The 16,417-nt window shown below is 37.8% G+C and overlaps 1 protein-coding gene across 1 annotated transcript in view; it reads left to right on the forward strand.

The window, feature by feature from the left end:
- The window catches only part of CNTN5 (contactin 5), a 1,447,249-nt gene that overhangs the window by 1,280,092 nt on the left and 150,740 nt on the right, over positions 1 to 16,417 (forward strand). Inside the window, exon 15 of the mRNA XM_053561942.1 lies at positions 1,302 to 1,477. Coding sequence (XP_053417917.1) covers positions 1,302 to 1,477 — 176 coding nt within the window. The remainder of the gene's footprint in view (positions 1 to 1,301; positions 1,478 to 16,417) is intronic.

Below are 16,417 nucleotides of genomic sequence, written 5' to 3' on the forward strand. Positions count from 1 at the left end.
GAATGTTCATATTGACAAGGGTGTTCCTGGGCTAGAATTGCCTATTCTTCTCAGTAACCACATAGGACATTAGTTTAGTTCTTACCAGCCTTGATCAGTGGTTAGGCCTGGTGCCTCGTCGGAAGACAGGATCACAAACAATACAGCTAGAATAGAAACATTAGGCTAATCGTTAATCACAGGGTCGATACTCTGAGATATCTACAACCAGGAATCTAATTAGGAAAAAGATAAAACTAAAAGATTGTCTCCATCACCTCTCCACTATATTGAAAACACAGCATATTGTTGTCATTTAATGACTAACTTAAATCACCTTGAGATGTAGGCAGAGCCTTTAGTAGTCTTTATTGGCTCAAAGTTGCTCAAAATCCGGTAAAAATGTGTCTGGTTTAAAAACTTAACTGAATTGTTAAGTAGTTAAATGTGAACATTGTTTCCGCAAAGGACATTTCCATCCAATATTTTTGCCTTTCTTTTTACATCTCACTAAGCCATACACAGTCTATCAACGGTGAAATTTTATAACTTTCTACCCCTTTTCTACCTACAAGAGGTTTGTATAATGTGAAGCAAATATAAGGCCATGTCCTCAGCAATATTCTGTTTCCATCTTTGTTAAGACTGTAATTTGAGATTGGACGCCCAGAGCTCAGCGGTTAGGGCACCAGCCACATGCTCGCGGACTTGGTGGGTTTGAACCCCTCTGAGCCTGCTCAACAAAAAAAGTAGCTGGGTGTTGTGGTGGGCGCCTGTAGTCCCAGCTACTTGGGAGGCTGAGGCAAGAGAACCGCTTGAGCCTAAGAGTTGGAGGTTGCTGTGAGCTATGACGCCACAGCACTCTAACGAGGGCAATGAAGTAATACTCTGTCTCAATAAAAAAAATTAAAAGGCCATAATTTGAGGGAAGGAGGCTTCTATAGCTTATACATTTTAAGAGTGTGAATTCTACCTGAATTCTTCCTTCAGCTATAAGGAGCATTTTTTATTATAAAAATCATTTTATTTTATTTGATGATCCTGGCAAGTAGTCAGAAAGGCTGCAGCCTATTTTTTCTAATTTCCATCTACCAGAATGCCAAATGCTACTTCCAGGGACGGTGTCTCTCATCCTTTTTGTTCAAGCTAACTTGACAGGAACAGGGACTCAAACATCCAAAGCCTAATAATTTTCTTAATAATAACTGATTTAACGATATGAAAAATCTGGCATATGTTATCTGGAGTAACTGTCATGAATATAGAAGGCAGGGAAACATAACGTGTTGGTTATGTAAATTAATGTGTTTTTATTTCTATAGAACCTACAAAGATAGAACTTACCCCTAAAAGAACAGAGTTAACGGTGGGAGAAAGCATCGTTCTGAGTTGCAAAGCAATTCACGATTCGAGTTTGGATGTCACCTTCTACTGGACGCTGAAAGGACAACCTATTGATTTTGAGAAAGAAGGTGGACATTTTGAAAACATCAGGGCCGTAAGTGAATAACTTTTATTTTTTGCGTAATGATAATTTTAGAACTTTTGACTCAAATGTAAAAATTCTGATCTAGGCCACGCTAAGCAAAAATAGGAAAAAAGTCCATGTGATACACAATTACTTTCTTCCATGGTTTTGTGTTACGTCAAACTGAAAAAAAAGGGCTAACCTAATTATTTTAAGACTCTGGGTAATAAATTAAAAATACTGCATCATGGGAATCATATTTCTTTGCCACTTTTATTCATTCGATTAGTATTGTCCAATTTGCACACTACTGCTCAAAAGTCAAGTTACTACATGAAGTGGCTGTTGCATTATTCAAGGCATTGTTATAATAAATGAAATAAGTCTGCCTGTCCTAATCCTCAAGTAATTTTTGGAGATTCTTGAATTTATCACACTCTATAGAGTGAAACATGCACCCCACAGTCATAACGCTCATCAGCCTTGAGTCAGCGTTCACAGACCTCCTTTCTTGTCTCCACATCTTTTCTTTTCAGTATCTTCTTTTATATTATGTATCTACAGGGCAATCAACCAAATGGAGTGGGAAAGCCTTTGAACCAAGTTCTGTAGAACAATTACAGTGTCTTCACTCTATAAAGAAGTGCACAAGGCTCCCTACCCTCGCTGACTTGTTTAAAAGAGTAACATAATGGGCAGAGGGAGAAAGAGAAAGCAGATGGAACTGGGGTGACAGAAAAAGGGGTATTTGGGCTGGAATCCTCCTTCTAGATCAGCTAAAGACATAAATCCAAATGCAATTTTTGCCTAGCAATTGAATTTAAAACGCTGTCACATACTTATGACTATCAGTTTATTCTTCTCTAAACATTTTGAGAAGCATTGGAAAAACTATAGCTATAGTGAGTCCAGACATTGAAACTATCAGTCGGATTTTTATTTTGAAGTTCATGGGATACAAGGGAAAAAAGACCTGAATCCAAAACCAAAAATTCACTGGGTCAAGATTCAGGTCGACCCCCCACCCCCGCACGGCTGAGTAACATAAAGCTAGCCACTTGATTTGCCTGGGCATTAATATCATAAAGAAAAAAAGTGAAAAAGTTGGATCAGATAATCTCTAAGATAGCTCCTCACTTTAGAATTTGATAAATTTCTATTAACACAAGATTAAAGATGAGTCTTCTTTGTTGGGTTTGCCAATTAAACACTTTCTTCCAAATTATTCCTTTCATCTTGATTTATTTTGCCATTAATAGGAAAGACTACATAAATAAGAAACAGCAAGTACATTGTTCACCATCTCCTTAAAAAAATGATTTTGATTCATAATGGCTAAGGTGTATTCAAAATACTCAGATCATGTTAAATTAAACTCATTTCCTCTGTTTTGTGGTTTTTCCTTCTTCCTTTACCTTTGGTTGATAATTCCTTCCTATACATTTTACAACATGAGTGATGTAAAGCAAAGCCAGGATAATATAATTTTTAAAAACATCATCAAAATATATATTTCCATGGGATTTGTCTGAAATGCCCATTTTGAGTGAATAGACATATAATTTTTTTAAGTCTAAAAGGAATAAATGGACATTTTAAATAAGTAGTCCCCATCTTCATCTTTCTCTACTAACAGTAGAGAAAGTAAGGCCATGTTGAAGTTAATATGAATTTTTTTTTTTTTTTCAGTTTTTGGCCAGGGCTGGGTTTGAACCTTCCACCTCTGGCATGTGGGGCCAGCGCCCTACTCCTTTGAGCCACAGGCACTGCCCTAATATGAATTCTTGTTTCCGTCTCTTAGACATCACTCCTTTGGAGTCATGTCATTCCTTTGCATCAAGAAATGCCTTTAATGTTTTCCATCAAGTTGGTGGTTAATACCACACGCTGCGTCCCCCTTGGCATAGACGCTGTTCATGCCCCCAAAAGTGCAGAATTTGCCGTTACCTCATACAAACTCAGAAAGTTACAAGCCATGTGAAAATGATGGGAGACAGTAATGCTAAACTCTAAGAGAACAACAAAGCGAATTCTTAGACTGAGAAGTGAGAAAAACATGAGTTTTGGGTATAAAGCTAAAATATTCTTTTAGGATATTTGCAAAAATTTGCAGAAATGTCTATGTACTTGAAAATATGTGGAAGCTTCAAAACCATAAAGTTTGAAGTCAAACTTCCACTATCACTTTTCTTTCAATTACCTTAAATACTGGCTGGCTTTGAGGACGTCCACTGGAGAGAAAACCATGGCATGACAATGAAAAGGCAAGAGGGAGAAAGAATAACACTCTATCTTTCTCCATGTGAAATATGTCTGGGAAATAACATGTTTTAGGAGGAAAAATAAAAATATTATAAAAGAGGGAGATTGTGGGGGCCCTCTGGGGTCATGAATACCTTCTGTTTAGAAGGCCAAGGGGAGACCAGGAGTTAGCGGAGCAGGAATAGGCTCAGAATAGAGCCAGGGGGATGACCTGAGGGCTGATCTCATGTCTCAGAGAACATTAGTGAAGGGACCTTAAGGGATCACCTTAAAAGCTCGGCCTATTTCAGTAGAGTAAAAAGGTCGACTGGAATTCAGAGACTAAGGCAGGAATAAAGTGCGCCTTTGATTGAAGAATGCTTTAGGGTTCTCCTGGGACCAATGGGGGTAAATCAAAGGAGAAGCATACCCATTGCACAGGGTAACATAAATTAATCAAATCTCCAGGGAAAAAGAAAGAGATACCAGTGGTGTTCATGTTTAACATCTTGACATAAGGACCTTTGTTATTTATCTACTAATTGTATGTTCTGGTATCCTTATACACAAGCCATCTACAGTTTATAGACAAAGCCATAGTTGGGTTTTATACACAGTGTAATGACATTTTGTACAGTGCTCACCATCATGTTCTAAATACACTATTGCTTTTGGGCTGCATTTCAAGAGAGCAAATAAACATCTAATCACATTAAGTTAAAAAATAATAGTATTGCTTTAAAATTTAAATTAAAGCATCTCTAATGAAAATGCTTCTACTATTTGTCTTGCCCTCTTTCCTTAGGCCATTTTCACAAACCCCACAGTTTGACTAGTTTGGAGTGAATCCATTACTGAAGTCATGGCGAAATAGGCCAAGCCATCAGTCCATAAAAGTCTGACCCAATTCATTCAAATCACTGCTTGGGCAAATTGTATGAATAAAACGGACGTGGCAAATAGCGAGACTATTCTTGTGATTTTAGTTCAATTGAGTTCTACAAGCTAAGTGTTTTGGGGATCCAAACAGGACAAGGCCCTTCACCTCTAAGAGAGCACAGTTGAACCTGCAGGGTGGGCTCTGCTACAGCAGAGCTGTCACCAGAGTACTGTGTGTGTGCAGCTGGCACAAGGTGCCAGTATTGGAAATGGACCTGGATAAGGTAGATTTTTCCAGGTACCTAGAAGAAATTGCATTTCAGACAGAGGAAAAACAGTCAGAAGAGTTAGTATGTATCTCAGGAACACCCAGGAAGCAGTGGTCTGCATGGCAGAGAGAGGGTGCACAGCAGACAAGAAGTCAATATTTGTTGAATAAATTTAAAGGAAGGCAGCAGAGTCCTCATTGCAAAAGACACTGATGTTTTAGGAATCCATGTGGTTCAGATTCGCTCCTTAGGCAGAGAATTCTGACAGCCATGTAGAGCAGAGATTGGAAAGTTTATAGTGGATTTTACATGTGGTCTAGATTCGTTAAGCAGAGGTTACAGTAAAGAGCCATTATGAGTTTTGACCTTAAATAACCATCCTGTTATCAAATAAAAGCACTGGCAATTGTGTTTGACACAATTGTTTATGTTGGTTAGAGGTCTGCAAGAGCCTCTTGTTCTTCTCAGGATGTCTCAGTAGCGCCTGAACTCTGTCTTGTGGCCCAAACCTCAGTCTGATGAGGACTTTGGTGAGCCATTGTTTTCCAGTGACTTGGAATCCTCTAATTATCATGTGGTACATAAGCAAGTTTCAGTCCTTATAAAGCATAATGAACCGTTGTACTGAATATCATGGTAGCCTGCAATTGGGTAGGTTTTTGGAAGAGAAAAAAGAAATCTCACATATTTATCATCAGGATGGTCTGCTAGACCCCTTTCCCGTTTCCACTGTGAATTCCCATTCTGAACTTGCTAGATTACAGCTGAAGGGGCGACGGAGCCACAGAGACATGTAGCTTTTCCATTTTCGGGCCCCTTCACGTTCCCCCGGTTGTCATCTCACCACAATACGTGCAGGAAGGCAGGGTGAGGATTTTGACCCCAGTTTTAGGTAAGGAAATTTGAAGAATAAGCCTTTTCCAAACCACGTGAATACTAAGTTGGAGTAAAAGATTGAAAACCATGTGTTTTATAAACTGCATTATGTCGACTCTCTTTTCTAAAGCTAAAGCTTGCCACCTTCCTATCCATGGACCATCTACGATGTGTTCGGTCCTGTCTATAAACTGCAGTAACAATGAAAGAAAGATTCAGTCCCAGTCTTCAATAATTGTAAGATTGATAAAGGGATATTAAGTCATTCAAGAAAAATATGGCTGTAAAAAACAATTACTAAGTTTTTAAATCATAGCTGAATATAATTGAAGGTCAGAAAAGAGATTAAGGTAACTGTGTTGTCACTGGGGAGGAAAGGAAGATAAGGAATTAATTAACTACTGTGTGCCATGCAGTGAGCTAAAAATACTTTCACACCCACACATACGCACATACACACACATACACACACCCACACAGACCTACACAGATACACACATACATGCACACACACCCACACACAATGGCTGGTTGATTCCCCATAATAATGATACAAAGTATATTTTGGGGGGAGAACACACCGCCTGGCCCAGACCTCCGAGGGTAGAATTAGGATATCTAAGATGAGAAAAGCGATTGTATCTCAGGACCGTGAGGAGTCTTAGGGAGTGCTGAATTTGTCCTGGGCTGATGTACAGCTTCTCACGGAGTGTCACCGGCATATGTGTTGACCTGCTCAGTGACAAGGATCCTGGGCTTGAGGGAAGACATCCGTTCCATCAAATCTGAATGTCAGAAAGTCGGAAGGTAGGAGTAATTATGATAACCTACATTCCAAGCACAGCAATCATAAAAACAAATGTCTTATTCATACCCATGGTTCTTTGTAGTATTAGATAAAAAGAATACAATGTCAGCCCTTCACGCCTTGAGAGCTTTGTATTAACCGTAAAGCTCGAGTCTACGTCAGGGTTCCTATTACAGAGACTTCCCTTCCTAGTTTATCTTCCTCAGAATTAGCTTTCCTAAGGAGCGAAAGGTCTCAGAATAGGACACAGCAGGTACTCAGCCCCACCGTTCTCTTTCCCGACTGATAACATCCACGGTGTACACAGTAAGGAGCCGGTGGCAGTGTGGCCCGGGTTTGCTTAGGCCAGAGCCCTGGGGCCTGGAGCGCTGGCCGCACCTCCTCATCACATCGGCAGCACCAGTCCGGTGCTACTCCACACCTGAGCAGAAAGTTTAGGAGAGGGTAGGACTCAGCAGGTCTGAGAAAGGCTGGCTTTCTCTGACTCATCCCATTCTCTGGTAATGTTCGTACTTCAGAGTCACGTGGCCTCCAGGACTCTGAGCCTCTCTCCCTCCCTGCCTGGTAAAGCCTTTCCTCGCAGTCCAGCTCTTTGTCTTACTCTGAAGCCTGGAGCGCAGGAATCCACCAACACTCTGTCCTTTGCTCTAGTCTCCTGACTGCCACATCTTTGCTATGTAACCGTTTCCTCTGAATAGTTTAACTAGTTTAACCATAGAAGTCATTTTTGTAGCTTGAATAGCACAGACCGATACAGTAACCACCAACAAACCTTAGAGGTTGGCATGGAGAAAGGGTTCCTTCCAAAGCCTTAGGATGCTTTAAACCATCCCAGTAAAGAATAACATATCCATTCTCCTAACTTGTCTGTGCTCAAACACGTACCTCCACCCACTGTCTTCTCAAAGTCAAAATCATTCTCATAGCAAATAAAAATGTCTACCTTTTCCTACTATGTACATATGTCTCATATAACCATGTAAGTATGGACAAATATGCCATTTAACTCTGCCATTCTGTAACATTTTTTCGTATTTATGACATAAATTAAACGATGAGAACCCTGAATATAAGGGCTAGTTTGTCATTTTGTTTTAGAGCATTTTGCCCTAAGGATATCCATAAAATAGCCACCAAGTCAATGCCTGTTAAATTAAAAAATAAGAAATAAAACCTTGACATAAAGTTTTTTATCAGTTTATGCAATTCATATGGTATTTCAGTTTTAATATAATTAAAAGCTGTCATTGTTTTGCAGAATATTTTCTTGCTTTTTTACATTTCACACAAAATTGGAATTTCACGTTAGCTGTTTGGAATTGAAGACCATAAGTTTACTAGACTAAAATGAAGACAGTCTATTGCTGGGAGACTCTTTCTTAATTCCTGTGTGTATAATCTGTGGACCACAATACAGTTCAGGTGCACATCTGGGAAGGAACACCATCCTGACTACCTACTTCCATTGCACTCTCACCACAAAGTTTTCTGACGAAGCTAAATATGAAGTGTTCCTCTTCATATTTTGTAGGTTGTCAAAATTAGTAAAGTGGGTAATGCCTCAAAGTGATCACGTATCTAGAGGTGGGCTCCGCCACCTACTTTCTGGGCTTCACTGCATTTAAATAGAGTCTACCAAAACAAACCTTCTGGATGTGGTATTACAGCAGTGACACAGCATTTTCTCTAACTTAGCGTCTTGGTTCTGATAGCTGTTTTATCTCGGTGACAGATTTTTATAGCATTACGTGTGATCTGAGGAGTTACTAGTATCCCCGCACTATTGTTTTGGTGCAGAACAGCAGGTCTGTGTTCCTTTTGTTGTTGTTGTTACTGTTGTTTTAAAGGGAAAATAGAGCTTTATCATAGAGAAAGGCAATTTCAGTTGTGGGCCGTGCTCAGAAAAATCAGATCAATGCTGACTTTGGGTTCTGTGATCTCTGAGGGTATAAAAATACCATGCTTTCCAGAGCCAGCTGGGATACTTCAGATTATCAGATTGGGAAACTGAAGAATGAGAATTAGAAAACACTCCTTACCACTAAGCAGAATTTCTTCTCTTAGATTGTAAACTCCAGAAATTAAATATGCTTGTAGCTCCCTAACTCCAGAAATTAAGAAACGCTCCCATGCATCTGGGACTCCACGTGTTCTCTCGTTCGGAAGTTCTGATTTCCTCTAATGCTATTTTTCCACTTCATGCATGTATGACTCAGATTGAATGTCTATAGTTCTTTATTTTCTTTAGGTTTGCTAGTTTTAACCCAATAAGATGATGAACTTACCTGGAATGAAATGTCTATGTCTTTGGAAAAGAGACCATGAGTAGGGCCCAGGTGATTGTTATAATTGCTGTTATTGTTCACCTTGACCATAAAGTCGGATTTATTTTATTGATATTTATTAAGTCAAATTATCACCTAACTCTAAGTCACTCTTAACAATGAATTACTTACTTAGAAGGATTCGTCTTTCTAATAAGCATAACAAATTTTAATGCACATTTTTATTAATTCTCCTGTAATTACACGTCGAAGAGCAGCCCACGGATCTTGACTCTAGAACTATTTCCCCTTCCCAATCAGACAAAAATTTAAGTTCTAAGACAGCAAAAATCTTTAAGAATTATATATGTCCTATAAACAGTTTAGAATGAATGAATGAATAAACAAATAAGTACATAACATAAAATCTACTCTTCGTAAGATTATCACTTTCTACTTGTATCAAATGTCCAAGTCAAGTTACTGAAATGAGTGCCTAAACTATCATCGGAGCCCAATATTTATCTCATCTTAATACTTCAATTCTGCACATACTCAGTGCTTGGTTTTACTTTCATTTCTTAAGAAACCGTTACGAATCTTAATAACTTTTAAGATTATCTTCCCCTTGTTTTCTTTTACCTCTCTCCCTTTCACTGTTCGTATTGATTTTTGAGCCTATTCAAATAATTGAATTAGGAAGGACAGCTAATGTCGATTTTAACTGAAGATACCTTAGGCCAGTGTCGCTGATGATTTGCAACTGGTATCTCCCACTGGAGCTGCCTTCTACTGAAATGAGTTGTCTGGCCCAAGCTGTGCTCCACCCCTGCCCACCCGCAGTGCGTAGAGAGGATTAGTACATAGAGGTGATTGTAACTGCCCAGGCCCCTTGCCCCAAAGCAAGAAAACCCTACAGGCTCATCTCAGCTTCAGAGCTCCCTGTGAGACTGACTGAGACCCTTGTGATTACATCACAGTTAAACATCCCCCCTGCCCAATTCTATTTTCTTCATTTCCTCCCAAGTATTGATCCCAATGGCACTCCCCAGTGGAGCTGCCATCTCAGGGTCTGTTTCTCTGAAACCCACCCAAGACAACCATAAGGACATCACTGAGAAAATGCTAGAAATCAATGTAAGTAATAATAACAAAGCAATTACCAGCTCTCGTCTGCTGAATGCCTAGTAGATGTCTGGCAATGGGCTGGCTAGACTTTTCAAAACGACATTTCATTTACTTGCCTTCCATACCCTGTGGTCTACAAATTGTGTTGTTGTCATCATTATTGTTGTTATTTTTTGGACAAAAGAAAGACAAGGAATTTAGAAAGCTAAACAACTTTCCCAAACTAAAACAATATAGCTGCATGCAAGCATCAGTCAAACTAACACTTTTATCAAATCTAGAGCCGATCTAGAATGATTTAGCAGATATCATTTAAATTTCCTAAACTGAGTTAACTGAACATTAACTTACACCACCTGGTAAATAATGTAGATAAATAGCCTGCATCCATTTTAGAATTTGTGAGTCACTTATTTTCATTACTGGCAAGGTTTTCATGTGTTCATCCAAATCCACTCATTCCTATGGAGCTTATACTGTGAATATATGGTGATGTTTATGCTATATGAGATCTTAGTTTCTTTTATTTGTGTTATTTATTATCATGAACAGTCTCTGACCCTTTCTCAAAAATATATTTATGCGTGTATAGGTATATATGCATATGCATATAAATACATAGATATTTAAAAGCATCCCCGCAAGTCAGGCTCGTAAAAGTTCAATCATTTTGGAATAAATTCAAGCGATTGAATTATCCGATTGAGACCTATGCTAAAATAAATGAATTGCATTTTACATACTGAAAGGAGCCTCAACCCTTCCTTTCTCAAATGTGTTATTGCACTGGATTTCTACAACATTGTGAGTCGGGTAAATTGTATAAATAAGAAAACTGAGCCCCAGGAAAGAAAAGGCTATGGGGCCTCACTGCCAAGGGCTTTTACGACGGGGCCACCGTTATCACTTGGATTTCACTGAGCTTAAAACTTTCCCGCAATGAATGATACTCCACGGGGATTTGCTGTTTTAAAGCACAGATAGAAAGAACTAAAACGGGCTGTAATTCTTCGCGGTGGCTTTTCAAAACCCGACGACATAAAGACTGTGTTTCCACTCTGCAGTCTTACCTTTTTAGCGGGGCGACTGGGCCTATTTTTACTATACTTGATCAATATTAAAACATTAAAATTATATGTTCAGTAAGATAAAATCATAAAATTGTTTAAAATTCTCCCATCAAAGTTACTGAGAATGAATTGAAAAACATCTTAAAATATCCCACTACACTTGCCTCTTCAGATGTTCTGTGGGTGTGTTTTCCCATTAATTAACGCTCACTCTTCTGGCTGCTGCAATTGTTTTATTTTATGGTGTGTGAACCCGTTTTTATCAACTTCCCTTTTTAGGCTTTTGAAGTTTTCTGAAAATTGATATGAGATGTAATAAGTTACATTGCTTTGGCAGCTGAAGTTCAAGCAGAAAATACAGAGCACAAGGGTCTTTCTTCGGAAAACATGCTCAGAGTCCAGAGTTGGGACATTCGATGGACTTCGGGGCATTGTTGGTTTCATGTTCATTTTGGACCAGCAAACCCTGATTTTCAAGTCACAGAGCTGGAAGCATCTCTGCTTCTCCCCTTTCCCTCACTCTCATAGTCCAGTACATTTTCAGATTCTGTTCATTTCTTCTTGAATCTGGTGATTCCTTTTCACCATTCCTAGCATCAGAGTCCTACTCACAGCACCCAGGGCTGTCATCTCACCACCTTTTGAATTGCAATCAAAATCAAAATTGTTATGATGTTTCTAATAAGCCAATTGCTTCATACCGCACCTGCCCATCTCGGATAACTACATGAACACAAACGCACACACACAGTCCTCATCCTGATCTAACTCTGCTTCACATTTCAAACTTTATCTTCTGTCACTTACCCCTTGTTCTTTATTTTACAGTAAAGCATAATAATTCTCTGAAAATATCATGTTCTCCCGTACTGATCCATTGCCAAAAATACTCTTCCCAGACTTGTACGGGTGAGCTGTGCACACTCCATTTTCCTCTAAACTTAGCTTGAATCCCTTCCCCAGGGCTTCTGCTATGCTGTATGCAGCCCTGCACCAGGGCAAGCAGCAAACTTTGCTGTAAACATTTGCTCTATTCTTTCTCTTCTAGCCTTTATATTTCTGGATGTCAGGAACATGTTTATTTCCTAAACTTAACATAGTACATGGTACACATTAAAGACTAAATAAATATTTGTAGTTACTGAAGGAATCTGGAGAGGTAGGAACTAAAAACTCACCATTAAGAGTAGGTCACCAAGAATAAACATTGACCATAATGGCTACATTTAAAATGTTTTTTTAGTTAATAGAGAAAAGTTTCTAACTTTTGGTAGCTTAACAAATATAGAGGGTGTCAGTGATCAACACTTTGTTCATTTTATTTCACCTGAAAATTTAAATATTTTTAATGTTGTCCTGAAAATAAGTGTTTTCTCTGGAAATAATCATCACGGGAGTTCCTAATTAGGGAGAAAATTTCAATGGGATCTAGTTATCAGTTTGAAGAAATGCTGATGTGTTTCGTAAGCTTTATGTGATTTTAAAGAGAATGCCCTACATATCTCTCTGTATCCAGGGGTATAATTTAACCAGCAGAGTGATGAAATGAATAATATAATAAGGCCCTTAGTACTAGAATTTTACATTGCAGGAATAACATATAAAAGAGTATTTTTTTCTTTTCAGCTTTTGAAAGCCTTGTTAAATAAAAGACTGTCCCTATTATATAATTCCACATAAGGTTTAGGCTTTTTATAAGCAAACATGGTTCAGTTTTACATTTTTAAATGCCATCGATATGTAAGTATTATGTTTTAGATCAACTCCTATATCATTTCCCAAAGTGATTTTCAAAGAGGCAGGATTTGGAGAGGCCATTATTTCCAAGACATCTTTGAAATTTTACCTTTCTTTTGCAATTTCTCTTTCTGCATCTGTTTTGTATTAAATTCTAAAGGGTGCCTAAGAATTATGATATATTTAGCTTTCAGCTTTTCAAAATCCCCTAGTTTCTTTCAAGGACTATTTTTATCACATTATAATATAAAATTGAACTTTAGCAGTCTAGAATTAATAACTCAGTAGGTACCATTGCAAAGATGTTTCCTCTCTCCGAAGGGAGGAAGAGGAAATTTTAAAAATGGCTATTTCACTATTATTCACTTTCTTTCTTAATTTAGTGTCCATTATACAAAAGAAGTGGAAAAGATCAGCTTAGAGAATTTGAGAAGCATGACACCATTATCTTTAACGAATAATGGATGGCTCCATGGAGTATTTATTAGTGTACAAAACCACTGCCCCTCTGTGCCTTGGGTTCAGTATCCCCAGAGGCAACCAACTGTGGGTCTAAAATATTTGGAAAATAAAAAAAAATAGCAATGCAACAGTAAAGATAATGAAATATAAAACCATGAAGTTTAGCACCTATTTCCATATAATTTATATTGCATTAAGTATTATAACTAATCTAGAGACTATTTGAAGGACGCAGGAAGATGTGAGTGGATTATGTGCAAATACCAGGCCGTTTCCTATACGGCACCTGAGCATTCACACGTTTTGTTAATGCCTCCTAGAACAAATCTTTCATGGATACAGAGAGAGGATTGTATGTGAATCCTGATTTTATCTCAGTTCCATGAAAATTAACTGTGCACCCATATATTAGCCATTGGTCTAAGAGCTGAGGGTTCTATAGTGATGGATAACCAGCATCCTCTGGGAGACACACGAACACAACTAAGACAGAGCACTGCCTTTAGGGATCACATAGTCTTTCAAGGGAACAGACACGTACACAGATACACCGCAGGTGCAATCAAAGGACCGTATTCAGGGAGCTCGGTCATCCGACTTCCTAAACAAGGAGAGCCCATTCTCATAGGGGAATGAGGAGTTCTGCAGGTAAAGCAGAGAGGGGTCGTAGAAAAGAAAAAGATCCTGCAGGTAGAAGCAGAAATGATGAAAATATAAGCTATCATGAGATTTGTCTACTGAATTCCAGTAACAAGCAATGATCTTCTGGTTAAAGCAAATTTCATTTGCTCTATTATTATAGTAACTCTTTGTTAAAGATGGTTTCCCATGTCACCTATGGAGTGAAGTAAATGGTCATGATTATTCTTGATTTCAGTTATAATTAGCCTAAGGAAAGCTGCCAGATTTTTCCAAATTTAATCTAGGGATAAAGTCTATGTTGCTTGGGATTAGTGCGTGTGTTTTACATAAATTTCCATGTTGTTTAAAGCTTTCTACAAGATATATAAAATAGAAATTAACTACTACAATGGTAAGATTTAATTTTTAGGGTCATTGAAATAATTCCCTGATCACTGATTTTTTTTTTTCAAGAAGCCGTTTTTTATTCTAGAGACAGTTCCAGAAATACAACACAGTTAAGACAAACAGGGGTTGAGGTCAGAATATCTGCTTCCTTCCACAACTATTTCCTTACTAAACTATCCATTATTTGAGAACAGAGAGCACATCTATCTTGCTCATCTTTGCCTGTAGTTAACATCATGCCAGGCAGATTTATCTGCTAAATAAAGTAAATGTTAAAATACTTGTCAAATTAATTATTATATTAAAAATAGAATTTCACATCTTTATGTCAGGCATTTTCTCATTTCCTTACTTGTGCTAAACTTCCTAACACACACAAAAAAAGAATACTAATATCAACAAAAGTTTAAGATTCTTATTTACTTTACAAACAATTATTACTGTGATGTGTATATCCCAAACCAGAGCAGGGAATAAATGGTTGAGTGAGGCAGGCCTCTCCCGTGGTCTTACAGATTTTAGTGTAGTTAGCAGGTAGAACTTTAAATAACTATGTAATGTGATAAGCTTTCTAGTCTTAAGACATTATACTGACAGGTGAAATAATCTCTGGAGGAGAAATCTGCATTATTAACCAGGTGTGTCATTAACCAAAAGACTTGTTCTCAGATTTAATGTTCAATTGCATTCAACTAAGATCATTACTAACAGTTGTTCAACCAACTGGTATAAGGTCTGTTAATAATCTGACTGATACTTAAATTACCTAAAAACCAAGCATTTCTCTTTATATCCATTACACATTCTATAAAACCAAAAGAATTTACTATCTGGAAGCAAAATTCGCTAAAATAATGTAGAATATTTTAACTCTGAAGACACAGCATTGCACTAAATGGTTCCAGGACTACATACATATCAAGAAGACAGACACTGTAAAATACTGTGCTTTATCCTTTTCAACTTCTGATAACCCCATAAATAAACATAGCATATGGATAAATCTTAAGTGCTTATTAAATATAGTGATAATGTCTCCTAAACGTATGTTTGAAACAAGGAATCTATTTATTATTATTATTTTTTTTTTTTTTTTGTCTTACAAACCAGGTTCTTTAATCCAGCATAGGATCATACCATCATAGGCAGCAAAACTGAACACGAACCAATTGGTGCTCTTTACAATTTTTTTTTCTTTTATTTTAATTGTTGGGGATTCATTGAGGGTACAATAAGCCAGGTTACACTGATTGCAATTGTTAGGTAAAGTCCCTCTTGCAATCATGTCTTGCCCCCATAAAGTGTGACACACACCAAGGACCCACCCACCTCCCTCCTTCCCTCTTTCTGTTCCCCCCCCATAACCATAATTGTCATTAATTGTCCTCATATCAAAATTGAGCACATAGGATTCATGCTTCTCCATTCTTGTGATGCTTTACTAAGAATAATGTCTTCCACTTCCATCCAGGTTAATACGAAGGATGTAAAGTCTCCATTTTTTTTAATGGCTGAATAGTATTCCATGGTATACATATACCACAGCTTGTTAATACATTCCTGGGTTGGTGGGCATTTAGGCTGTTTCCACATTTTGGCGATTGTAAATTGAGCTGCAATAAACAGTCTAGTATAAGTGTCCTTATGATAAAAGGATTTCTTTCCTTCTGGGTAGATGCCCAGTAATGGGATTACAGGATCAAATGGGAGGTCTAGCTTGAGTGCTTTGAGGATTCTCCATACTTCCTTCCAGAAAGGTTGTACTAGTTTGCAGTCCCACCAGCAGTGTAAAAGGGTTCCCTTCTCTCCACATCCATGCTAGCATCTGCAGTTTTGAGATTTTGTGATATGGGCCATTCTCACTGGGGTTAGATGATATCTCAGGGTTGTTTTGATTTGCATTTCTCTAATATATAGAGATGATGAACATTTTTTCATGTGTTTGTTAGCCATTCGTCTGTCGTCTTTAGAGAAAGTTCTATTCATGTCTCTTGCCCATTGATCTATGGGATTGTTGGCTTTTTTCATGTGGATTAATTTGAGTTCTCTATAGATCCTAGTTATCAAGTTTTTGTCTGATTGAAAATATGCAAATATCCTTTCCCATTGTGTAGGTTGTCTCTTTGCTTTGGTTATTGTCTCCTTAGCTGTACAGAAGCTTTTCAGTTTAATGAAGTCCCATTTGTTTATTTTTGTTGTTGTTGCAA

This window comes from Nycticebus coucang, chromosome 14, assembly GCF_027406575.1.
Source record: "Nycticebus coucang isolate mNycCou1 chromosome 14, mNycCou1.pri, whole genome shotgun sequence".
Lineage (NCBI taxonomy): Eukaryota > Metazoa > Chordata > Mammalia > Primates > Lorisidae > Nycticebus > Nycticebus coucang.